A 22402-nucleotide genomic window follows, 5' to 3' on the forward strand; every position below is an offset into this window, starting at 1 on the left:
TGTCTATCTGGGAAAGCCCGTCTCTCCTCAGTTTTTGAATAACAGTTTTGCTGGGTGCAACATTCTTGGCTGGCTATAGTTAATCTATTAACTATAACTTACGATTCGGAGTATGCAACTTTAGGTATGTACTATGAGTGTGTATTCATTGCGACCATGCTGGTGATGAAGGGCAGTTTGTCCCAGCTCAAAATGTCCCCCAGCTGCTGTGCATCTTGCGCTCTTGTGTCTACATTTTATAAAGTTTATGCCCGGTCCCTCACCCCCTTGCTTGCCAACTCTGCCTTCTCACTGAGCCTGCATCAGTGTGTCTGTATTCTCAGCACCAGGTTTGGGCTAAGAATGAGATTGCTAAGAGTGTTATGATAGTTCAAAATGCAGTGTTGAGGGACACCGGGGTGGCTCAGTCGGTCATGAGTCCAGCTTCGGCTCAGGTCGTGATCTCACGGTTTGTGGAATGGAGCCACTCATTGGGCTCTGTGCTGACAGCTCAGAGCCTGGAGCCTGCTTCGGATTCTGTGTCTCCCTCTCTCTTTGCCCTTCCCCCCATTCGCACTCTGCATGTGACTCTCTCTCAAAAATAAATAAACATTAAAAAAAAAAACCAGTGTTGAAAGCAAGAGATTATCCTTTGAGCACTGCAGGTGAGGGTGAGCATGTGGGCTTCCGGGTGCTTGCTTTCACTGCATGGGAGGCACAGGTCTTCAGCAGTGTCTCTCTGTGGTTCAAATTTCTGAAACTTACTCCCAGAACTATAATTACATCCCTTAGAGTTCTATAAACCAATGAATTCCAGAAACTTTTAAATGATAGAATCTGTTTTTGCATTCTTCTTAAATTCTGATTCCTCTGTAGCTACTTCTTGCCTCTGTTCTTGAAAGTAACATGTACCTGCTCTGTCTCTATTCTAGAACTTTCTTTTGCTCTTAGAAGTAGACATCCTTGGGACACCTGTGACTCAGTCAGTTGAGCGTCCGACTTTGGCTCAGGTCATGATCTCACAGCTTGTGAGTTCGAGCCCTGCATCGGGCTCTGTGCTGACAGCTCAGAGCCTGGAACCTGCTTTGGATTCTGTGTCTCCCTCTCTCTCTGCCCCTCCCCCACTCATGCTCTGTCTCTCTCTCTCTCTCTGTCAAAAATAAATAAACATTAAAAAAATTTTAGAAGTAGAAATCCTCATAATGAATAATCCCTGACAGTCTACATCCTACATATTGTGTTCTTAATAGGCAAATCAAAAATATGCTGTCTAACCTTTCTTGATCTGGAGAATAGAAAGTCAGTCCTATTTTTCTTCTCCCTACTATAACTGGTAGAAATGGAGTCCTTTCCTTTGCCAAGTGACCTTTCAACTTAACTGTTTTGCTGTTTCCTCATCTGAAAGGCTTACAAAATAGAACCAATGCTAAGCAATGGATTCAGGTGTCCTCGGATGTTTGTAGACCCCAGTGCTCGCGTCGACAGTACATATACTAAAATTGGAAGTTCATAAACTCCGTGCTAACTCATTCACACCTGACGGCAACCCCCTCCTTCTACAAATAAGGAAGTGAAGGCACAGAGAAGGGGTTAAAAACTTTATTTAGTAGCACGGCTGGACTTAAACCCGGGTAGTCTGGCTTCGAAGTTCTTATCTCAAAAAAAAAAAAAAAAGAAAGAAAGAAAGAAAAGATCTACAATTCAGATAATGAGCACCAAGCTCCTGAGTGCCTACGTTTGTCTCAGTGGACTGACACTCAGGTTCCTGTGTGTAAGGAACTAAATAAGAGGAAATGTAGTTGCTTTTTTATTTAAAAAAAATGGTAGTTTATTAAGTGTCAATAATAAGTACACGTGTAATAAACATTTATGCCGTTTGGGTCAATATTTAGAGAAACATGAGCACGTCTGCTACAAGTTGGTACTTCCCCACCCAATGTCAACCATGAGTAATCACAGCCTAATCCAGCCTGATCGTTTCTACCAGCCCCAGCTAGAACCTCATCCCGAGATCTTTTTCTCCTGGTGTCAGATTGACTCGTTGCAGATTCACAGCTGTAACTTTACCTTGAGAATCAGCAAACTGTCAGCTGTCACCAGTTTTGACATTGAATGCGCCTGGTACCTTAAGCTATTTTTGTTTGTTTGTTTGTTTGTTTGTTTCTCTGGTGAGACCTAACTGGAACCATTTATTCACTCACCGGTCTAACTCTGGCTGTATTTGCAGTTCTGAGTTCTCTCTTCCAAATGCTTTTGAAAGCATATTGTAGGAGTAATAATAATATGGAATAGCAGAATAGCCACGGCTATGCTCTGTTGACATCTGCTGCCTATGACTATGCTTGAAAGCTCCACTGAACAGAGACCGAGGTGTTATGGTCATTGCTGTGTGGCCAGCACACATGGTATTGTCACACGTATATCAGGAACTCAGTAGGCACTTCTTGTGTGAACGAGTGAATGAATGAATGGATGGATGGTGTCCATTCAGATGTTTCTCAGCTTGATCTCTTATATCTCCCCAAGCCTGATCATTGAAATGTATGTATAATTGATTTAGTGAACAAGCTGTAGATATCCTACTATTTAATAATTTCATATAAAACCATCTGGTATAATAACTGATTTATTGCATGCATAGTAATCTCAGTTTACAACCTTGTATATTTCCAAACTTTTGAAATAAAATTGATAAAATCTGAGCCCTCACTCCTTAGTGAACTAGTCCTATGGCCAAGGGCAAAGTAGTATCTTTGAATAAGTTTCCCTCTTTACGACTTGAGACTCTGAATAACAACCCCATAAGGCCAATGGGAAGAGCATATTGATAACTTGCCCTTGATCCCATAACCAAGAAGTAACCATGGTAGGATTCAAAGTTGGCTTCTCTGGCTCAGTTTTAAGCATTTTATGACTCTGACACCCTGTGAGACCATCCAGGAGTGGTCCTGAGGCAAGAAGGTAAACAGAAGCTTATCAGGGAGATTAAATCAGAAAAGAGCTTTCCAGACTGAGCTTGGCTGTGTCCATGGCTGGCCAGGTTGAAGGCTATAACCTTGTCCTCACTAGCAACACATCTCAGCAACTCAGGACATTGGCCATGGGACAGTCCGTAATTTAAAGTCATGCACATGGCATGTGTAAAATTGAGGGTATAGAATGAAGACATGGTTATCCTAACATAAAATAAGTCTTTTTCATTAACACTTGCTGTTAGTTGGACATTAGTCCTAAAAAAGCATGTTTAACAGTGAAAGTGGAATCTCTTCTTGAACAGGCTTAAAGTATACCCATTAGCAAGGCATGGGATGCATTAAAGAGGGAACAGTAATTGTTGCGGTAGTATTAGTGAAACGGGAGAGAAATCTTTTCTTGTACACATCATTTTCAAAAGCTTCTAAGGAAAACACAGACTCAAATGCCTCTTTCTCAATGAATAGTACAGAGTCTGAAATATTTTTATTCAAAAATGATTATGGTATTTTTTAAAGTTTGTCGAAATAAATTAAGCTTGTTTGCCAAAGTACAAATTAAGCCATGCTTTTCATTTAGAACAATGAGAAAATTCAAGTAACAGGATGGCACAACTTCACCTCTTCTCCCAGTGCATGTATTTACATGTTATGGAAGTGACTCTGTTACTCTTTCAATGTCATGAAAAAGGGTAAAAGGAAAAGAGAACGTAGAGCGTGCGTGCAATTCATTAGCATCTTTCCTCTGTTACGTTTTCTTTTCTTTCAGTTCCACCTTTCATCCAACCTTTTGAGTTTCCAAGATTCTCCATTGGACAGCGGGTCTTCATCCCATGTGTTGTGGTCTCAGGGGACTTACCCATCACGATCACTTGGCAGAAGGACGGCCGGCCAATCCCAGCGAGCCTCGGGGTGACCATCGACAACATTGACTTCACAAGCTCCTTGCGGATTTCCAATCTCTCCCTCATGCACAACGGGAACTATACCTGCATAGCCCGGAATGAGGCAGCAGCTGTGGAACACCAAAGCCAGCTGATCGTGAGAGGTAAGGAGAGGCTAGTGGGATGTGTGGCATCAGCACAAATTCAACGATGCTCACGGAGTGCATTTACTTGCAATAACGTGAAAATATTAGACTTTGCAGAATCTGCTCTCGTCCCATTCAAATAAAACTCACAACTGTAGAAGCCAACTACAAACTCCGGTAACACCAGACCAAGTCTTTATTTACCTAAGATATGAAGTTCCAAATAATTAACAGCTAAGAAATGCATGCAGGAAGAAGTGAGAGTGGCATTTAATTGATGAGTGAGGCTTTCCCTGAATTAGCCCCCAAAGTCCATAAGCTCCTGCTGTATTGCATTCACTCTAAATGGCACTTTTTATAAGAGTATTATTTAGATTGATGGCCTTAAAAATAACGTTTGTCGAATATCATTTGTCAAATCACACCTTTTCCAAAGAATCATAAAAGGGTAACTTTTCTTTTTTTGTTATTTTTTATTATTTGTTTTACTGAAGTGTAGTTGACACATAGCAAAGAGTAGCTTCCTGTATGTTTTTAGTTTAGTTCTAGAAATGCAAAATTAGTTTCAGTTTAGAAATATATTTTGCTCCTCTCTTCTGTTTAGCATCAGACCTCTCATTAATTTAGAAAGCTATGATAACATTCATCAAATTAAACGAAGTGGGGTGGTATTTATTTAGAAATTAAAATAGGATAGTCCAGGGGTGCCTGGGCGGCTCAGTTGGTTAAGTGTCCGACTTCAGCTCAGGTTATGATCTTGCAGTTCATGGGTTAGAGCCCTGTGTTAGGCTCTGTGCTGACAGCTTAGAGCCTGGAGCCTGCTTCGGATTCTGTGTCTCCCTCTCTCTCTGCTCCTCCCCTGTTCATGCTCTGTGTCTCTTTCAAAAATAAATAAACATTAAAAATTTTTTTAAGAAATTAAAATAGGGTAGTCCAGCTTGTAGAAAATATTGGCAGGGGACTCGATGCCTCTAAAATGTAGGCACCAGTCTACTTCACATCTCTCTTCTAGTCACCAAATTCCCATGAAGGCTCCACTCCACATGTGCAAAATGAGCAGCTAGTATTCTCTAATGTGTGTTGGGCACAGACATGTGGTTTTATGATTCTCCAAGAGCAGTATGCATTCATCTCTCAGCACAGTTTTCACCCACATTGTAAAAGCAACTGTATGAAATTTAAAGACTTATGTTAATGTTGATTACTTGCATTTTAAAGTCTCCAAATATTGGGCTCTCAGAGTAAGTGTTGGGAGAGGTTGATTTCCATTATCTTCTAAACATCTGAGCAGATCTGAGCAGATTGTTTCTTGATCAACAGATGCCTGTGGCTCTCCTCAGTCTTTGAATCTTGTCCCCATGACATCCTTCCTTCCTTTCTGGCTGAAAAGTAGTGCATTTTCTATGTAATGGCCAACAAAAGAAACTGAAGTATACTTAGAATTTATATGAAGAAACCAAGTTTGTATTTGTAAAACATATTTTCCCTGAGTAAGACAATATATTTTCAGATACTGAAAGTAAGTGTTGCAGATGAGAGGAAGCACACCTTTTGCTTAGTAAAGTAAAAAGAAGCGTCTTTAACAGAAGTGAAGAAGAAGCAAGGAGTAGCAGTGTGACCTGGGAGAGAAACGAGAAGGTCCAGACCAAGGCATTCCAGCATTTGAGGTTCCAAAATAAGAGAGGGAATTAGCAAAGGAAACAGAGAGAGAAAAGGAGAAGCCAGTGAGGTAAGAGGAAATCCAGCAGACTATGAAGTCGTAGAAGCAAATTAGGAAATATATCAAGAAACACATGTAATAAAGTATATACAATCCCACTGGAAATAGAAAAAGGCAATTCAAGAATCGGCCATTGACTTTAGGGAGATGGACATTGTTTGTGACCATGAAGAGTGGTGTGGTTGCAGTGAATGCCTAATTAGAAGGACTAAGGAACAGACAGGGAGGTGAATAAATGTGTGGGAATTCAAGAAAAGACAACTAGTTTCATATTTTCAGACACATTGCTATGACGGGAGGCAGAAAACTGGTGGGGAAGTTGGAGGAGGACATGGGACAAGGGAAACTTACATGCTGATGGGAATGAGCCAGTAGAGAGGAGAGAAACATGGCAAAGATAAAGAGGAGAGGATTACAGGATCAAAGTCCTTGAGTTAGTGAATTGGAATTGGATTTTTTGCACCAATGGAGTATGTTAAAAACAGTATATAAAGAGCCATTGTGGGGTATTCTAGAAGATTGAACCAACAAAAATGGTTAGAAATTTTAGGGAGGCGGATTTTGGTTCAAGTAACTTGAAAAATAAATTTAAAAATTTAATGAATGGCACCATTGAAGAGCAACAGGTAATGGATTTGTCCACCTATAATTTAAAAAAAAACCTATAAAACTGGTAATATATATATATATATATAAATATATATATATAAATAAATATTTATATATAAATAAATATTTATATATTTATATAAATATATGTATAAATATATATAAAATATTTATATATATAAATATATAAATATACATACATATATATATATATATATACCATTTCCAGGCAGTGGAAGGCAGGAAGCAGAGGGTTGTGATCCTGGAGAAAATGGAAATATAGGAGTTGAGCTCCAAAATGTACCCCAGCTCTCTGAGGCACTTTCCAAACCATGACAGAGGGATGGAGAGCCCAAGTAGATAACTGTGATCTTGCTGGATGGAGAAAACAGATAGAAATTTGGAAACCATCGAAGTGTGAGATTTTGCAGTGCTGGGGAATAGGGAGCTATTCAGAGAGCTCTAAAAATCTCCTTGTGAGTCTTTAGCTAAACACTACACTTCACATGCATAGGACGAGACTTCATGAAATCTATCAGAGAACAAGTACCAGGTAGATGTGAGATGAATGAAGAATTCAGAGGCTACACAGTGCTGGGATGTATTGGAGTTCTGAACAGCCAGAATAGAGAACACATGGAAATTCAGTTAAAATCTCAGAGGGGACACTAGGAGGAGAGCTAATCTATCCTTGGAATAGGGGCTATTCTAGACAAACCCTAAAAGAGCCTAAAAAGATCCTTGGTTGTATAAAACTTCGCCAGTGAATTAACTGCAAGAATAACATTCAGCACTTTAAGTCAACAAAACCCATACTCTCAATAGCATAGCATATCCACAGTGTGTTACACATACTTAATAGATATGTAAAGGAGGAAAATGTGAGCCATAAACAAAAGGAAAAACAATTAAAGTAATGGACTAATGGACACACAGATGTCCCAGTTAGCAGGCAAGGGTTTAAAGTGGCTAGCTACCCTCTTATTTCAAGGGTTCAAGTGAAAAGATACGTGCAGTAAATGAGTGCACAGGGAACACAAGAAGGGAAATGTAAAATATTTTTTAAAACAAGAACCAGAAAGAAATTCTAACTCTGAAAGATATAATGTCTGAAATGAGAAATTCACTAGATCTATTTAATAAGATATAAAGAAATTGTGGTTTATATATACAATGGAATATGACTTGGCAATGAGAAAGAATGAAATCTTGCCTTTTGTAGCAACGTGAATGGAACTGGAAAGTGTTGTGCTAAGTGAAATAAGTTATACAGAGAAAGACAGATACCATAGGTTTTCACTCTTATGTGGATCCTGAGAAACTTACCAGAATACCATAGGGGAGGGGAAGGGAAAAAAAAAAGGTTAGAGAGGGAGGGAGCCAAAACATAAGAGACTCTTAAAACCTGAGAACAAACTGAGGGTTGATGGGGGTGGGAGGGCGGGGAGGGTGGGTGATGGGTATTGAGGAGGGCACCTGTTGGGAGGAGCACTGGGTGTTGTAAGGAAACCAATTTGACAATAAATTTCATATTAAAAAAAAGATATTAAATACTGCAGAATAAAGGATTACTGAACTTGAAAAGAGGGCAAGAGAAAATACCAGATATTTTCACAGAGAGATACAAGCTGGAGAACAGTAAACAGTGCCTCAGTGAGCTTCGGAAAATGTCAGCCCTTCCAACATATACGTAGTTAGAGTCAGAGAAAAAGGTTCAGGGAAAAAATATATATTTGAATAACAATGATTGGAAATTTTCCAAATGCGAAGAAAAATGTAAATATACATATCAAAATGGTCAATGAAACCCTCAAAAAATAAGCACAAAGAGAAATCGTATCAGGGCTCATTATAATTGTATTGTTAAAAACCAATAATAAAATATTAAAAGTAACCAGAGAGAGTTACCTGGATGGCTCAGTCAGTGAAGCATCCAACTTCGGCTCAGGTCATGATCTCATGGTTTGTGAGTTCGAGCCCCACATCAGGGTTTTTGCTGTCAGCAAAGAGCCCACTTCAGATCCTCTGCCCTCCTCTGTTTGCCCCTCCCCCAGTCATGTGCACTCTTGCTCCCTCTGTCTGTCACAAATAACCATTAAAAAAAAAAAAAAGTAACCAGAGAAATTAAGCTTGTTACATTCAAGAGGACCAAGTAAGAAAACTTTAGACTACTCATCATAAACAATTCAAGCCAGAAGAGAATGGAACAGCATCTTTAAAGTGCTGAAAGAAAGGTGTGGAGGAAGAACATTTATCAATCTAGGATTCTGTAACCAGAAAAATATATTCTTTTTTTTTTTTAGAAAAAATATATTCTTAAAAAATGGATGCCAAATAAAGACATTTTTAGACAAGTAAAGGTTGAATTAATTACCAGCCAGATTTTACTACAGTAAATGTTAAGGAATGTTCTTTAAGCTAAAAGAAAACAATTCCAGATGGAAACTGATCTTCAAGAGGAATGAAGAGCTCTTGATAAGATAAATTTATGGCTAAAGATAAAATATACCATATTATCATTTTCATTTCTTTAAAAACATTTAGATGTGTAAACAACAATAATTTATAACATGCAAAGTAAAATATACAACAATAATTTCACAGGAAAAAGGAAAGTGGAATTTTACTTCGTAAAATTTATCCTATGTTATACATGAAGTGGCATGAAATTATTTGAACATAGATGTTGCTAGTTAAATACATACAATGCAACCTCTTGAGGAATTATAAAAAATGAAACAAATAGGTATAGATGTGAATGCAACAGAATAGAAAAAAGAGCATTAAAATACACTTGATTACTTACAAAAGATAGGAAAAGAGAGACATAATACAAAGAAGAAATGGAAAATAGATGGAAAACTCAAAGACAACTATATCAATACTTTCATTAGGCATAAATGGACTAAACATACCAATTAAAAAGCAAAGACTGCCAATCTTAATTAAAAAGCAAGATTCAAGTACATATTACCACATTTTAAATATAAAAGACATAGTAATTAAAAGTAAAATGACATAAAACCAATCACGAGAAGCTTAATTGGATGTATTAATATTAAATAAAATAAGTCTCAGGACAATAAATATTACTATAAGCAAATAAGGACATGTTATAATAATAAAATGGTTAGTTCATCAAGAAGACATATACAACTGAAATCTGGATGCACCTAATAACAGAAATCCAAGCACATGACTATGAAATAGAATTGAAAGGAGTAACAGACAAACAACTAATGACAATTGGGAGTTTCAGCACTCCTTTCTTAATACTTAAGAGAGTAAGTAGAAAAAAGAATCAGTAAGAACGGAGAAGATTTAAACTACCTATCAGCCCATATAACCTAATTGATATTTATAGATCATAGCCAACAACTGCATAATGCACATTCTAGAATTCTGATCACCTGAAGAATAAGAATGTAAGTTTTATTGTTTAAAGCCACTAAGTTTGTTGTGATTTATTCCACCAGCTCTAGAAAACTAATGCAAAGGCAAATATCACTATAGCTCCTACAGACATTAATTAAAAGGGTAGTAAAGAAATCTTTTGGACAATTTTATGGCAGTCTATTTGACAATTTAGATCAAATGGCCAATGATTTCAAAGACATAAATTATCAAAATGGGTACAAGATAAAAGTGAAAATTTGACTAGCCCTATAAAGCATTTTCTGTTTTAAAGTCCTTCTGTGTAGCCATCTTTACTATGTTTTTTTTTTTTTCTTAAAATTTTTCAGTCTGGTGAGTTCAGTATTTTCTTGTTTCAGTTGCTTGCAAAAGAAAATAAATATTCTGAGCTGCACCTCTTTGAACCATCAATGGGTGGATACAAGTACATTCTTTTGCACCCATTCCCAAATGACTGCATTTTTTCTGTCTTTCATCTTTCTCTTATTCCATCATTAAACAGCGGTGTCTTTAGCACATACTTGTAATTGCTGGCCCTGGAATAGTCGCTGGGATGATGAACGCTCATTTCTTCCCAGTGAGAGCTCCCATCTAGTGGGAGACAGGTGACAGCCTTACATGGTTGTGTGACAGGCCACAGGGAAACTGTGAAGGAAGAGAGGGAAATTTACCTTATTTAGGTTAGGAGACACATGAGGCAGATACCCAATGGGAGGGAGGGATCCTGATGGGTTAGAAAATACAGCATCGAGTTAAAAAGAGACAAAGGAAGGCAATGTGTTCCTGGAAGAAGGTCTGTCACCTGCAGTGGCATGGAAGGCTTGAGACAGCAGGTGCATTTATTTCCCTGGTGTGGTAGAATGGTGTGGCTGGGGAGCAAAATGAGGAAGGATGAGACTCTAGAGCTAACTCTGGCTCACAGTTTGTAGATTCTGTGCCCTAAGGTCTAGAGGCCATGGGAATTGATGAGGGAATCTAAAGCAATAAAATCACACAGTTTATGGCAGGATGTTCCATGCACTGAAATAAAGTGAGACCATGAGCCCAGAAGTCCAGAAGGGAGGCCTTTGTGGTCTATGTGAGAAGGGGTGATGGTTGGAGCCAATGTGGTGGTAATGGGGATGGCAAAGGTGGGACTAATTCAGAAGACAGTTTGCAGGAATTGATGGTCTACTCCTTGAGAAAAATATGTGAGAAGCCTTGATGACAGACGTTCTCCCCAGAAGTCGCTGGCCAAGGACCATGCTGGGAGTGGGGAGCTGCTCAAGGCGTATAATATCTCAGAGTTCTCCTCTGTTTCCCGTCTGCCCTCAGTACATAATAGTTGGGACAGGGAGGTTTCTCTGTGGATGGTTAATGCCTGCTGTGAGTGACAGCCTCTTGTTTTTGATTGCTAGAAATCAGGCAGCTGCTCAGATTGCAGCTTTTAATTTGAAGGGTCAAGTGGTTGAATTTGGTCGTCACTTCAGCTGGATCATATTCTGAATGAGCTAAATAGACACTGTAGTAAGATGAGGAATCTTATTTATTATTGCCATTTAGAATGGAGGAGCATTCCATATTGCAAAGCGTGGACTTACCAGTTAACTTCGGAACACGGCTTGTCATTTGGTTCATGAAAAAAATATGCAAAGGTATAGTTGGGGAAGCAAAACCAACATGAAAAGAGCAAACAGCATTAGAGAATGATTATGTGGGTCTTTATTTAAATCTTTAACTGGAGCTAAGTGGTTTTCTCTTGGAGGCTTTAAAGCTTTTGGTCTGAGATGTAGTTTGGGAAAAATAGAATGAGGAGTTTAGAGACCTTGAAATTGCCTTGTCACAGTGAGGGTGGTTTGGAGGACTTCAAGTGACAGACTATTAATTACAAGAGCAAAATGAACTCTAATGAGGGGGAGATCAGTGATACGTTCAAGGGAGGCTTCATGGAAGGAGTGAGCTCCATCAGCCCTGATGTCCATAGGGTTTAGAAAATAAAAATGCAACACTCTGTCTCCCAGTTAGAAAATCAAGTTCCCCCTTTCTGCTTTTTCATTTTCTATGTGACTTTGAAAACATGAGTGAATCTCTCTGATCCTCAATTTACTAACCTATAAAATAGGAACAGGGAGACTTACTTCTTCTTGGAGCTGCTGAGAAAATTTAATTAGGTGACAAGGTAACAATTGGTATGACCTTTGCACCTGGCTGACAGCAGAGCACTCTGATTACTGTCCATGAATGGGGGGCGGGGGCGGGGGTGGGGGTGGGACGGAGGTATATGTTCCAGGCATATGTTCTGAGGTCGGAGAGTGATAGCACCAGCCAAGACGTAGAGGCTGTGCCATAGCCAGAGTTGGCCCGTCTGCTTATTTTCAACAAGTGTGTACTTGACATAGGAAGGGCTGGGGAACTACAAATGTCCTTGAATGGATTGTCTTGAGGGAGGAAGACCGTCTGGTAGCAGTTGATGGGCTGTGCTTTGCAGACAGGAAAGCCAAGGAAAACCCACTGGCCTGCAAGCCTGCCTCCCCAGACCTCTTCCCTGCTTCTCTTCTTTCTGTTTTCTTCCTTTCAGCCCTGTGATGATGTGGACACCTCTTAGCTTTGTGACCTTGGGTAAATTCCTTAACCTCTCTTTATCTCCATTTTTTTATTCATAAAATGGGATACTACCTAGTAATGATTTCCAAGGGCTAAATAAAATAATGTATTTATCATAGTGCTTGGGACATAATAAACACTCAGGGAGTGATGACACTCTTCCACCCTTGTCCCTCTGTATGCCCCCCTTCCTGCTACATGATTTTGGAGCATGACTGAGGGTATACTGCATAGAAGGGCCATGGGGCAATCCAAGCATTAGGCAATTAATTAGAATGAAGGCCTTGGGAATATGGCCAAAAAGGTAAATGTACAATATAGTTTTGGGATACCACAGCAGCTGGGACAAATTGTACATGGGAGATGAAGGTAACATTAAGACATTTCAGCTGAGGTGTGGAATAAATGGGTATGACAGCAGTGGAGTTTGCGAGCCCAATTCCTAGTTATTCCTTCTATCGCAACCTTATGACCTAGAATCATTATAGAACTTAGCACAGTTTTTGACTTGTCAGGTAATTGGGAAGATTTATAGAGACTTAATTTAAAATAAATTAGCTGTTTTCCTACAGGAAGTTAAAAGAAAAAGGAAAACAAAACAACCCTTAGCTCTTACGTGTGTGCCTTATGGCTTACACTGTCTGTGGACCAATAATCTTCCTAATGTCATGCTCAGTGGGGTGACCTTGGCACTAAAGAAGCCATTTGGAGGGAAAGTACTAGACTTAATGACTGAACACACCTGCCCTTTGGTTCCTAATATTGGCTCTGCATCACTGAGAGGAAAGCTGCAGATGAGATGATTTTCTATCTGTGGCTCCATAGGAGGTCAGTTTTCTCACATTTCTTTATGTCCTATGATGTAGCTGCTGTTTCTGACTTTTAATGATTAGCTGCCCCATAGAAAACAAACACTACTCAAAAGGCCTCTAGTTAACCTTTATTTGGCAAGGAAAATAAAAGTTATACAGGGCCACTATCTTATTGCTATGTTTAGTGGTCTAATTTTTGTGCCATATTTCTACTATAATTTTATTTCATCCATTGATTCTTCCAACAAATATTTCTGAAGCCTCTATTCTGAGTGCTGGAGTGCAGCGGTGATCAAAACAGAGATCTCAAGTTCCTGGCCCATAAGACTCGCATTCCAGTGGAAGAAAGAGACAACAAACAAACAAACATGCAAACAAACAAACAATGTCAGGTATCTGCATGTACTATGAAATTAAAACTCAGTAGGAGGATTGAGAGTGATGGGGATAGGAAAGGTATGTCAGATGGGATGGACAGGGAAATCCTTTCTCGAGAGATTTTTGAGCAGACTTGACTGAGGTAAGGGAGCAAGTCACAGGGCTCTCTGCAGGAAGTGAGCTCCAGGGAAGAGACCAAGCATGAAGGCCCCAAGTCAGGAGTGAGCTTTGTGTGTTCAAAGGGCTGCAAGAGACCAATGTGCTCAGTGTTACATAAGGGAAGAGGCAAAGGAATGAGGGCGAGGGCCAGACCATCTTTCTGGTTGTGACAGGAAGCCATTGGATTTTAGTGTCTGGTGTCCTAAATTAAATCTTACCTAGACTTTGACCAATTACCATCTTGACTAAATGCCATCCAGTAGAGAGTGGCAATATTTATGTGCATATCCCCTCTTCCCCACCACCGCCACCAAAGAGCTCCTAGTTTTGCTTTCAGTAAAACTGAATCCTTGTTCCTGGTGACAGCTTAGGGCAGCTTACATCCATTCTTTGGAAATATATAGCTTCTTGGAGGCCATGAATTTTAAACATAAAAAAACATTGAATCACGCCTAAGATTGAAAAGTACCTGTCCTATTACAAACATATTACTATTCCTCTCTTAAAAACAGCAAAAATAATCCCCCCTCCTTTAACAAAACAGACCAAGCCAAAGAACACTGTATTTTAAACAGCCCTCATTTTAGACAAGGTGACAAGAAGGGATCCCTTGGAGACTTCAGATGTTATCAGACTACATGGCTCCCATGACACGATTTGGGTATTTTGGAACATATGTATCTCAAATTTCTCTTTCTGGAGGGACAGATGTAATGTTTGTGTAGTTATGATTCAGACAGGTGTATGGTACAAATGACCTACCATTGCCTTTTGGGGGTGTGGCATAATTATTTGGTTGAATCCTTCCTTTCCATTTCCTTAATCACCCTCCTCCCCATTGGAAAATCCTTCTATTGGAAAAACCAACCATATTGGCAAACACGCTCACTACAACATACAAAATAAAGTGTTACACAGGTTAAAGGAAAGCAAAATATAATTTTAAGAAAGGAAACCAGCAACTTTTGGGAATTAAAACCCAGACAATATAGAGTACTTAGTCTTTGGGTCCTATAGGAAGTTTTAGCTCAGATTGCAACAGTTCCACCTCTAGTCTGTTTCTCCTTGGCCAAAATCCTCCTATAGTGCTTTCTGCTGTCTTCCCTCAGGAGAAAATAGGTCCATCCTACTCTCAAGGGCTTTGGGCGTTGGGGTCACTATGATCTGTGTTATGATCTTAGCCATGATACTTTGGAGAAAGCCTATTTCCCTGTTCTGTAAAGCTGGAGTAATATCCATTTGTTTTTCCTTTCAGCAGATATTTTCAGAGTGCTTTCTGTGTTCCATTGCTGTGCTCTGTGCTGGGGATACAATGGTCAGTGGGAAAGGAATGGTTCTTATTCTTATATGGTGAAGAGCCTGATGGGGGAGACAGGCAATTAAACCAGCAACACCAAACAATTTTGATAAAGGCTATGGTAGGGCAACAAAGAGTTCTGTGGGGGCATTTAATCTCATTCCTAGCACTAGAAAAGGTGTCTCAGACTAAGTGGGCTCTGAACTGAGATGCAAATAATAAGTGAGAGTTTGTTAAACAAAGAAATGCAGAAGCATGTGTGAAGTCCAAGCAGCAAGAACAATCATGGGGACTGGAGAACAGACAGAGTTTTAGAACAGCTGGAGAAAAGCCTGCAAGAGGGGAATGTCAAGAGATGAAGCTGGAAACCAGGGACCCAAGTCATAAAGAACCTTCACAATATTGTATGATTCTGGATTATATCAAAGGACAATTGGAATGCACTGACGATTTTAAGCAGGCAGTCACATCGTCCAGTTAGTGTCTTGGATTCTTGAAGCTACTGTGTGGAGAACAGACTCAAGAGGGGCGGTAGGTGCCAGGTAGACAGACCCCAGTGACGAGGCTACTTCAAAAACCAGATAAGAACCAGTATTGTCCTTTGTCTCCGGGAAAGTTCCTCCAAAAGCAGAGTGTGAGGTACATGATTGGCTGCAAGTCACTAATGATATGTGATTCCTGGATTCCAGAGTGAGGGCTGGATGGCAGGAGTAAGATCAGAAAGAAAGGGAAAAAATCAATAAAGATTGTTTCAATGAGCTTGTTGCCACTTTGGGCAGTGGGGGATCCTTTATACTGGGAATTCTCTGAGGAATCACAGATAACACTGGTTCTTAAAGTGTTGTCTCTGGACCAGCAGACTCAGCATCCCTGGTAGCTTATTAGAAAGTATCTTAGGGGCGCCTGGGTGGCGCAGTCGGTTAAGCGTCCGACTTCAGTGGCGCAGTCGGTTAAGCGTCCGACTTCAGCCAGGTCACGATCTCGCGGTCCGGGAGTTCGAGCCCCACGTCAGGCTCTGGGCTGATGGCTCAGAGCCTGGAGCCTGTTTCCGATTCTGTGTCTCCCTCTCTCTCTGCCCCTCCCCCGTTCATGCTCTGTCTCTCTCTGTCCCAAAAATAAATAAACGTTGAAAAAAAAAAAAAAAAGAAAGGCAGTATCTTAGATCCCTCCTCATATCTACTAAGTCAAAACTTTGGAAGATACGACTCAGCAACTTGTGTTTTAGTCAGCTCTTCAGGTGATTCTGATGCCCTATAATGTTTGATCACAGGCATAGAAAGAACATGCCTCAGACTCGTCCCATGGGATTGGAGGATGGAGAGGAGAGGCATTTCCTTCCCCCAACTCCTGTCCCTCATTGGTATATGTTTGTCACCCACATTTCTGGGTTGCATCAGGGAGAGTGAGTAAGCATTTGTGACACCAGAGAAGGCCCTGGGAGTGCAGAGACTCATGCTCCTGGTGTGGTACCTTGGCAAGTGCATGGAACTGTCCAGCCCCTGGTGTGCTGAAACCAGATGGATGGAGGATATGATATGTGGCAATTTACCACACACCTTGTTTACCCATGGTGACTAGGATATGCAATATGGAGAGATTTTGAGGATATGTGATACATTTTCGAGGAAGAACCATCAGTGCCAGATATAAGGAGATGAAAGAGGAAGTTATAAAAGATAATTCTCAGTTTTATAGGCCATTTCCATCTATAATTACCTTACACTTACAATATGTCAATGGCTATTTGTCATGTAAACCTCTTTGATCAGTTTTTAAGTAGTGTCCCTTTGGATTAGAACCAAATTGAGGGGAGGGGTCATGGATCAATTATAATTAGACAGGCTTCCAGAGAAAATGCAAGAGAGTAGTTATCCTGTCCATTTGACAAAAGGTTTCCTTCTTTTAGCAGAATTTGAGCCAAATAGAGCATAGACTATAGATGACTGCATATTTACTTTCCACCTGGCCAGAGTGATTTTGGCATTGTGCCTTAAACTTTATAATCTATCCTCAAGATTTATTACTTTTACTAGAAAACTTTGCTCTACATAATCTCCAGCATTTTTCCTAGAAATAGTTTTCTCAGCTTGAGACAGCCATACCTTATCACCTTATTTTAAATATATTTACATTTTATTGAATATATTTGTCTCAGAATACCATCTAAATGAAGTAAAATTGCTTGCTAGTTAGGCAATATTGAGGAGACCCATTGGCTGCATACATGATTTAATTTGCAAGTTGGGAATTGTATTTGTTAAGGATATGTTAAAGCTGGACATACCTGCATTTATTAAATTAACAAGCACTCCCAGAGCACTTAATATCTTCCAGACACTGTTCTGAGAACACTTGTAATCTTAATTCCTTTGATCTCCACACCAATCCTATAAAATGAGTACTGTAATTATACCCAATTTAAAGATAAGGAAATTGAAGCCAAGAGACATTTGATAACTTGCACCAAATCATCCAACTGGAAGAAGCAAAGTTGGAGCTCAAACCCTGGTATTTAGTCCTTGGCCCTGTACTCCTAGACATCACTGTTGTCTCTTTCAGAAACACAGCAGTGATTACAATCTCCAGCTGCTTCTTGTGTCTTGATATCATTCCCTCCTCCTCGACTGTTTTATGGACAAAATGATCTTCGCTGTGGTTCATATCATTCCAACGTGTTTTGAAGCTTCTAGCAAACATGGACTCCTATTTTTCTCCCAGTCCATTTCATGTTGTGGCTGGAATTACTATTGATCTGTAGCATATAGGCCCATATTTCTGTCTCAAAATAAGAATTTTGGAAATTGCAAGGCAGACAAGACTAGCTTTACCAGGAATTAAGGAAAGGAGATGAAGAACACTCACATTTGCTAAGTGCCTGGCATGTGGTGGACACAATCTATCTCCTCTCATATAATAGACTGCCTCATTGAAAGTTCATCCCATAATTAATCATTGATTTTGATGGAAAAGATTCTGAGATTCTAATACCTTCAGATGCTGCCTTTCCTAGAAGTATATGTATCTTCTCTTTAAGAGAAGACTCAAATACTCTTACAATGACAATAACTTAATTCAAAGAATTTGCTTTCTCTTGGCAGGTGTGTTTCAGAACAGAGTGCATGTGTATGATTTGGGTAGGGATGCATTTTTTCCAGCACTTCATAAAACTCACCAAATATGCAGTTATTTAATATGCTTTTTTAATATGTACACGATAAAGTCTTCATGGTACCTCACTTCACTTAGCTTCCATCATCCTCTGTTGGCCCAGAAGAGTGCTTACTGACATCAGGAATAATGGTCTGTGTGTCTTCATCAGATTTTGGGGAAAAGTTCAATACCATGCTGTGTTCTTTATTGCCTTTAGGGGATGCCTATTAATTTTCCCTTCATCTCCTATTAGAATAAGAATAGATACCAAATGCTTTGAGCACTGCACACCCAAGAGGAATACTTCCTCTTGATAATTGCTCTTTGTTCCTTAAATTGTGGTCCTGATTCTATTTGCCATGGAGTGGATTACTCAAGATCTTCCATAACCCAAGTAAAAACCAATGTCCTATTCCCTTGGTTTATTCAACTCCCACACATAAGAGGCCACACATAAAAGGCCAGTTTTTCCCAGAGCAAATTAACTTCAGTCTGCAGAATGTCACTGATCTAAATAAGAAAATTTTCCTACACTGAGGTCACTTTCCTGATTTATTCCAGATCACATATACTATTTTTCAGTCTTCCATATAGGTAACCTGTTTTTATTTTAATGTCCATTAAAATTATTGGCATTATTAAAATCATAGCTTTGAAAGTTGTGTTCTTGTCCACATTAAGGGTGACATTTCTCTCTTTTCAGTTCCTCCGAAATTTGTGGTTCAGCCACGGGACCAGGACGGGATTTATGGCAAGGCTGTCATCCTCAATTGCTCAGCTGAGGGCTATCCTGTACCCACCATAGTGTGGAAATTCTCTAAAGGTATGAAGTTACTTGATTTGCTTGTTACCTGCCGAACATATGTTAGAATCTAAAGAATTAGATGAGCATTTCGAGTCCTTCCAGATGTGTTTCTGGCAAGTATGTTCCCACCTCCACCAAGACTTTCCTCTCACCAATAACCCTACTCCACTGAAATGTTTTTATTTGGACCAGGAAAGTATCTGGTCTTGCGTAGCATTCCCTGGGAAAGATCACGAATGGGGCAGGTTATTCCATGGAAGCTATTTCAGCACCAAGGATAGCTCTGCATTGCCTACAGGAGGTGTGTAACCATAATCCACTTGGAGAGAACTGCATATACCCCGACATGTGCAGACACAAGGATGAATTGTCAGTATTGCTCATTGTTTGGAAAGTATTTCCCTGTTGTTTATACATTTGTGGTTAAGTGGCTTTAGAAGGTTAAAAATAAAAACACATCCATGCCCTATTTTCAGCATCCAGTGTTCTTTGTTTTCACTCCTAATCATGCTTTCTCTGTGCAAAGGCAAAACAGCCTCCCCAGTTTTAAGGTAACACTGTCAATGTTGCAGGAATAGAAACTTGTAACGTGCAGACTGATGGGGAACATTCTAGACACCATGAAGATCATTTGTGTCCATCTTATTGTCTTCTCCAGGAAAGCGTTCTTAACTGTGCTTATGAACATATTGGAATTCTCTCTCTTTTTTCATTCACTCACCTTCACTCATTAATGTGTCAAGCAGTTGAAGGCCAAATACACACTGGTGGGATAAACAAACAAATCATGGTCTCTTTTCCTAACAGTCTAAGACCTACTATATGTGTTTAATTGTTCTGAGTCTGTTACCTATCTGTTTGCTTTATTATGGTTTGTATTCCACATACTGCTTTGTAAAATAACATGCTGTATTTCTTATTATGGAAATAACAACAATAGAAGAAAGACAAAATGGGTCACTTACCATCTCCTTCCTGGTATATTTCCTTCCAGGGAGAAAGAGAAGAGGGAGGGAAGAGAATGCTAGAAACCATTTCATTGCAGGAAGGAATCAATTACATTTTTAAGAATTCCCCGAGCCTACTCTCCTATAGCCTGCTGCATACATTGTCCATGCCAAAGCACTTTATTCAAAAAGCAAAGCCTGTTGTTCAGAGTAACTGCCCACATGACTTTTTATTTTAGGCCATATTTGAAGCCTCATGTTGCATCATATGGAAACAAACAGTGTGCATTTAACTTAGTTTGCATACATGTTCATATATGATATTATGAACATTTTCTACAACACTTACCTTCTTCAAAATTATTTCTAATGTTTGCCATTGTGCAAGGCTCCCTGTCTCTCCTTGAGATTGTTTTCAGTGAGGTTTGTGTGTGTCTGCAGGGGAAGCACTGAAGGCCTTAGTGCCAACTAGTATCAAAGCCAGGGGCAGAAGTTTGTTTGTGCCTGGAATGTTCCAGAAACACTAAGCAAGACACTGAGGCTGGGGCAGAGCGAAAGGAGACCTCAGAGGTCCCAGGAGGTCAGATCTCTCATCAATCATTACAAGGGTGTGATGGTGCCATGGTGGGGATGAGTAGGGGGTCACAGTAGTGACAGTGACGCTGTCCTTTTTCTTCCACTGCCATGCTAAGCCCAGAACTAGGAGGCTATTGGAACAATCCAGGAGGGGTGGTGGGTCTGCCCATCGGCCCTGCTGTGTTGAACGTAGACCATGGGAAGGCAGGACTCGCGGCAGGAGCCCATTAGGAGGCCTGAGCTGTGACGTGGCTTGGATCAGGGTGACAACCGTGCAGGAGGATCAGCAGTTCAGAATCTACAGCCTGATGGGCTGGTGTGGGTGTGGGTGAAGGGGCAAAGCCTCTGAGAATAGATGGAGCCATGCGGGGGGGGCAGATTGGGTCATGGTCAGTATGGGAGTGTGAGCCTCTCTGTAGACATACTCCTCAATTCCCAAGATAAGCAATGAGGAATTTCCCAGGTATACTTTTTTTTAAATGAGTGCTTTCTCTGCTGTCATAGCTTTTACCTTCCACCTGTTGGCCGCCATATACCCAACTTGAGATTTACATCCATTCCGTGACCTGGACCCTGTGCTATCCCTATCCTTAGCCATAGTTTTTCCAGCGAGCAGTATTCCAAGCTCAGCTTTACTCAAAATGGTATGTCTGTGTCTTTTCACACATACATCCAGTTTGGCCTGTAGGAGATGGGTGGCTCACATTATCGTCCAGGAGGAAACCGAGGCTGCCTGGCTTCCCGGTAGAAGGGACTTAATCATCTTCCTGCATGTACCGAAGAGCTGACTTTGGAGTCTGGCGAATGTATAGTCTGTGCCTTGATGTCATTCATTTGGGGTCAGTTTTCCCACAGATGTGGTGTGCTATTTAATATTTAGATTCTTAGCATCTTTTATTTAAGAAAAAAATCTCTTACGTTACATCTGTAAATATTTGTTCTCTTCCCTTTTCCATTTGCTTCTGCAGGGTCTCCAAATTTTTACCTTAATGTATATTTTCTACATCTTTTACTCAAGCAAATTTGTTCTTCTTTGCACTGTCTCCAATTTTTCCTTCCTGTTTGTGATTTTACTTTTTCTTCTTCTTTCGCCACTTCTGCCAGTTCATATTTCACTCTTTCTGGGGCTCTCGCTTCCTAGGCAAGTGACTGGTTCACGGTGTTCATCTAGCTCATGGCAGCATTCTTCTGGTGTGATCCCATGACCCGCTTTCTTTTCCTGTGTCTGTCTTCCAGTGTTCTTGCAGTGTCTTTGCTTCCTTTTGAGAACTCCTATTTGAGGAAAATTCAGATCCCTAGAAAGAGAACGCTGTGTGCACCTATCTGGTTCTGCACTAAATGCTGCCTGTCTGATTCTAAGAGCCACAGCAGGTGCAGGGAAGCCTCTGCCCGACCCAGCCTGGGCACACTGGTGCTGGTTTTGCCCCTCGCTGTGCCCCCACCTTAACAATGCGTCCTTTGCTGATGCTTGCCCACATTCACAGCCACAGTCGTCTGTCCTTTTCTTTCTGCATGTACCTCTGCTCGTGTACACTTTTGGCTGTCCATTTACCTCCTTTGTAGCTCACATTTTCTTTCCCTCTGTGTCCTAATTGTTCTTGTATGGTTTCCAAAAAAAGAAGAAATATTAGTTTTATGCTGCCATCTTTAAATCTTACACCCTATTTGTTTATATACTAAGCTATATAAAATTTGGACTTTCTGTAACAAAAACAAGTAAAGTGGGAATCTAGAAGGAGGAGTTAAGAAATCGTCAGTTAAGAGAGTCGGCGGAGCTCGGACCCAAGACACAACACTGGCTGTGTTACCGCAGGAAAATTACTTAACTTGTGTGAACCACAGTTTCCTCACGCGTGCGCGCGCGCGCGCGTGTGTGTGTGTGTGTGTGAGAGAGAGAGAGAGAGAGAGAGAGAGAGAGAGAGAGAGAGAGAGAGAAGATAAGAGGATTAACGTGATGGTTTAGTAAGATGA

At 40.2% G+C, this 22402-nt stretch overlaps 1 protein-coding gene across 2 annotated transcripts in view; it reads left to right on the plus strand.

Annotated features, from left to right (window-relative positions):
* DSCAM (DS cell adhesion molecule) overlaps window positions 1-22402 on the plus strand; it is a 693896-nt gene that overhangs the window by 486290 nt on the left and 185204 nt on the right. For both annotated transcript variants that reach the window (XM_053220540.1, XM_053220541.1), the window contains exons 9-10: window positions 3721-3999; window positions 18807-18926. In XM_053220540.1, the coding sequence (XP_053076515.1) occupies window positions 3721-3999; window positions 18807-18926 (399 nt within the window). The remainder of the gene's footprint in view (window positions 1-3720; window positions 4000-18806; window positions 18927-22402) is intronic.

The sequence above is a fragment of the Acinonyx jubatus genome, chromosome C2 (assembly GCF_027475565.1).
Source record: "Acinonyx jubatus isolate Ajub_Pintada_27869175 chromosome C2, VMU_Ajub_asm_v1.0, whole genome shotgun sequence".
Taxonomy (NCBI): Eukaryota; Metazoa; Chordata; class Mammalia; order Carnivora; family Felidae; genus Acinonyx; species Acinonyx jubatus.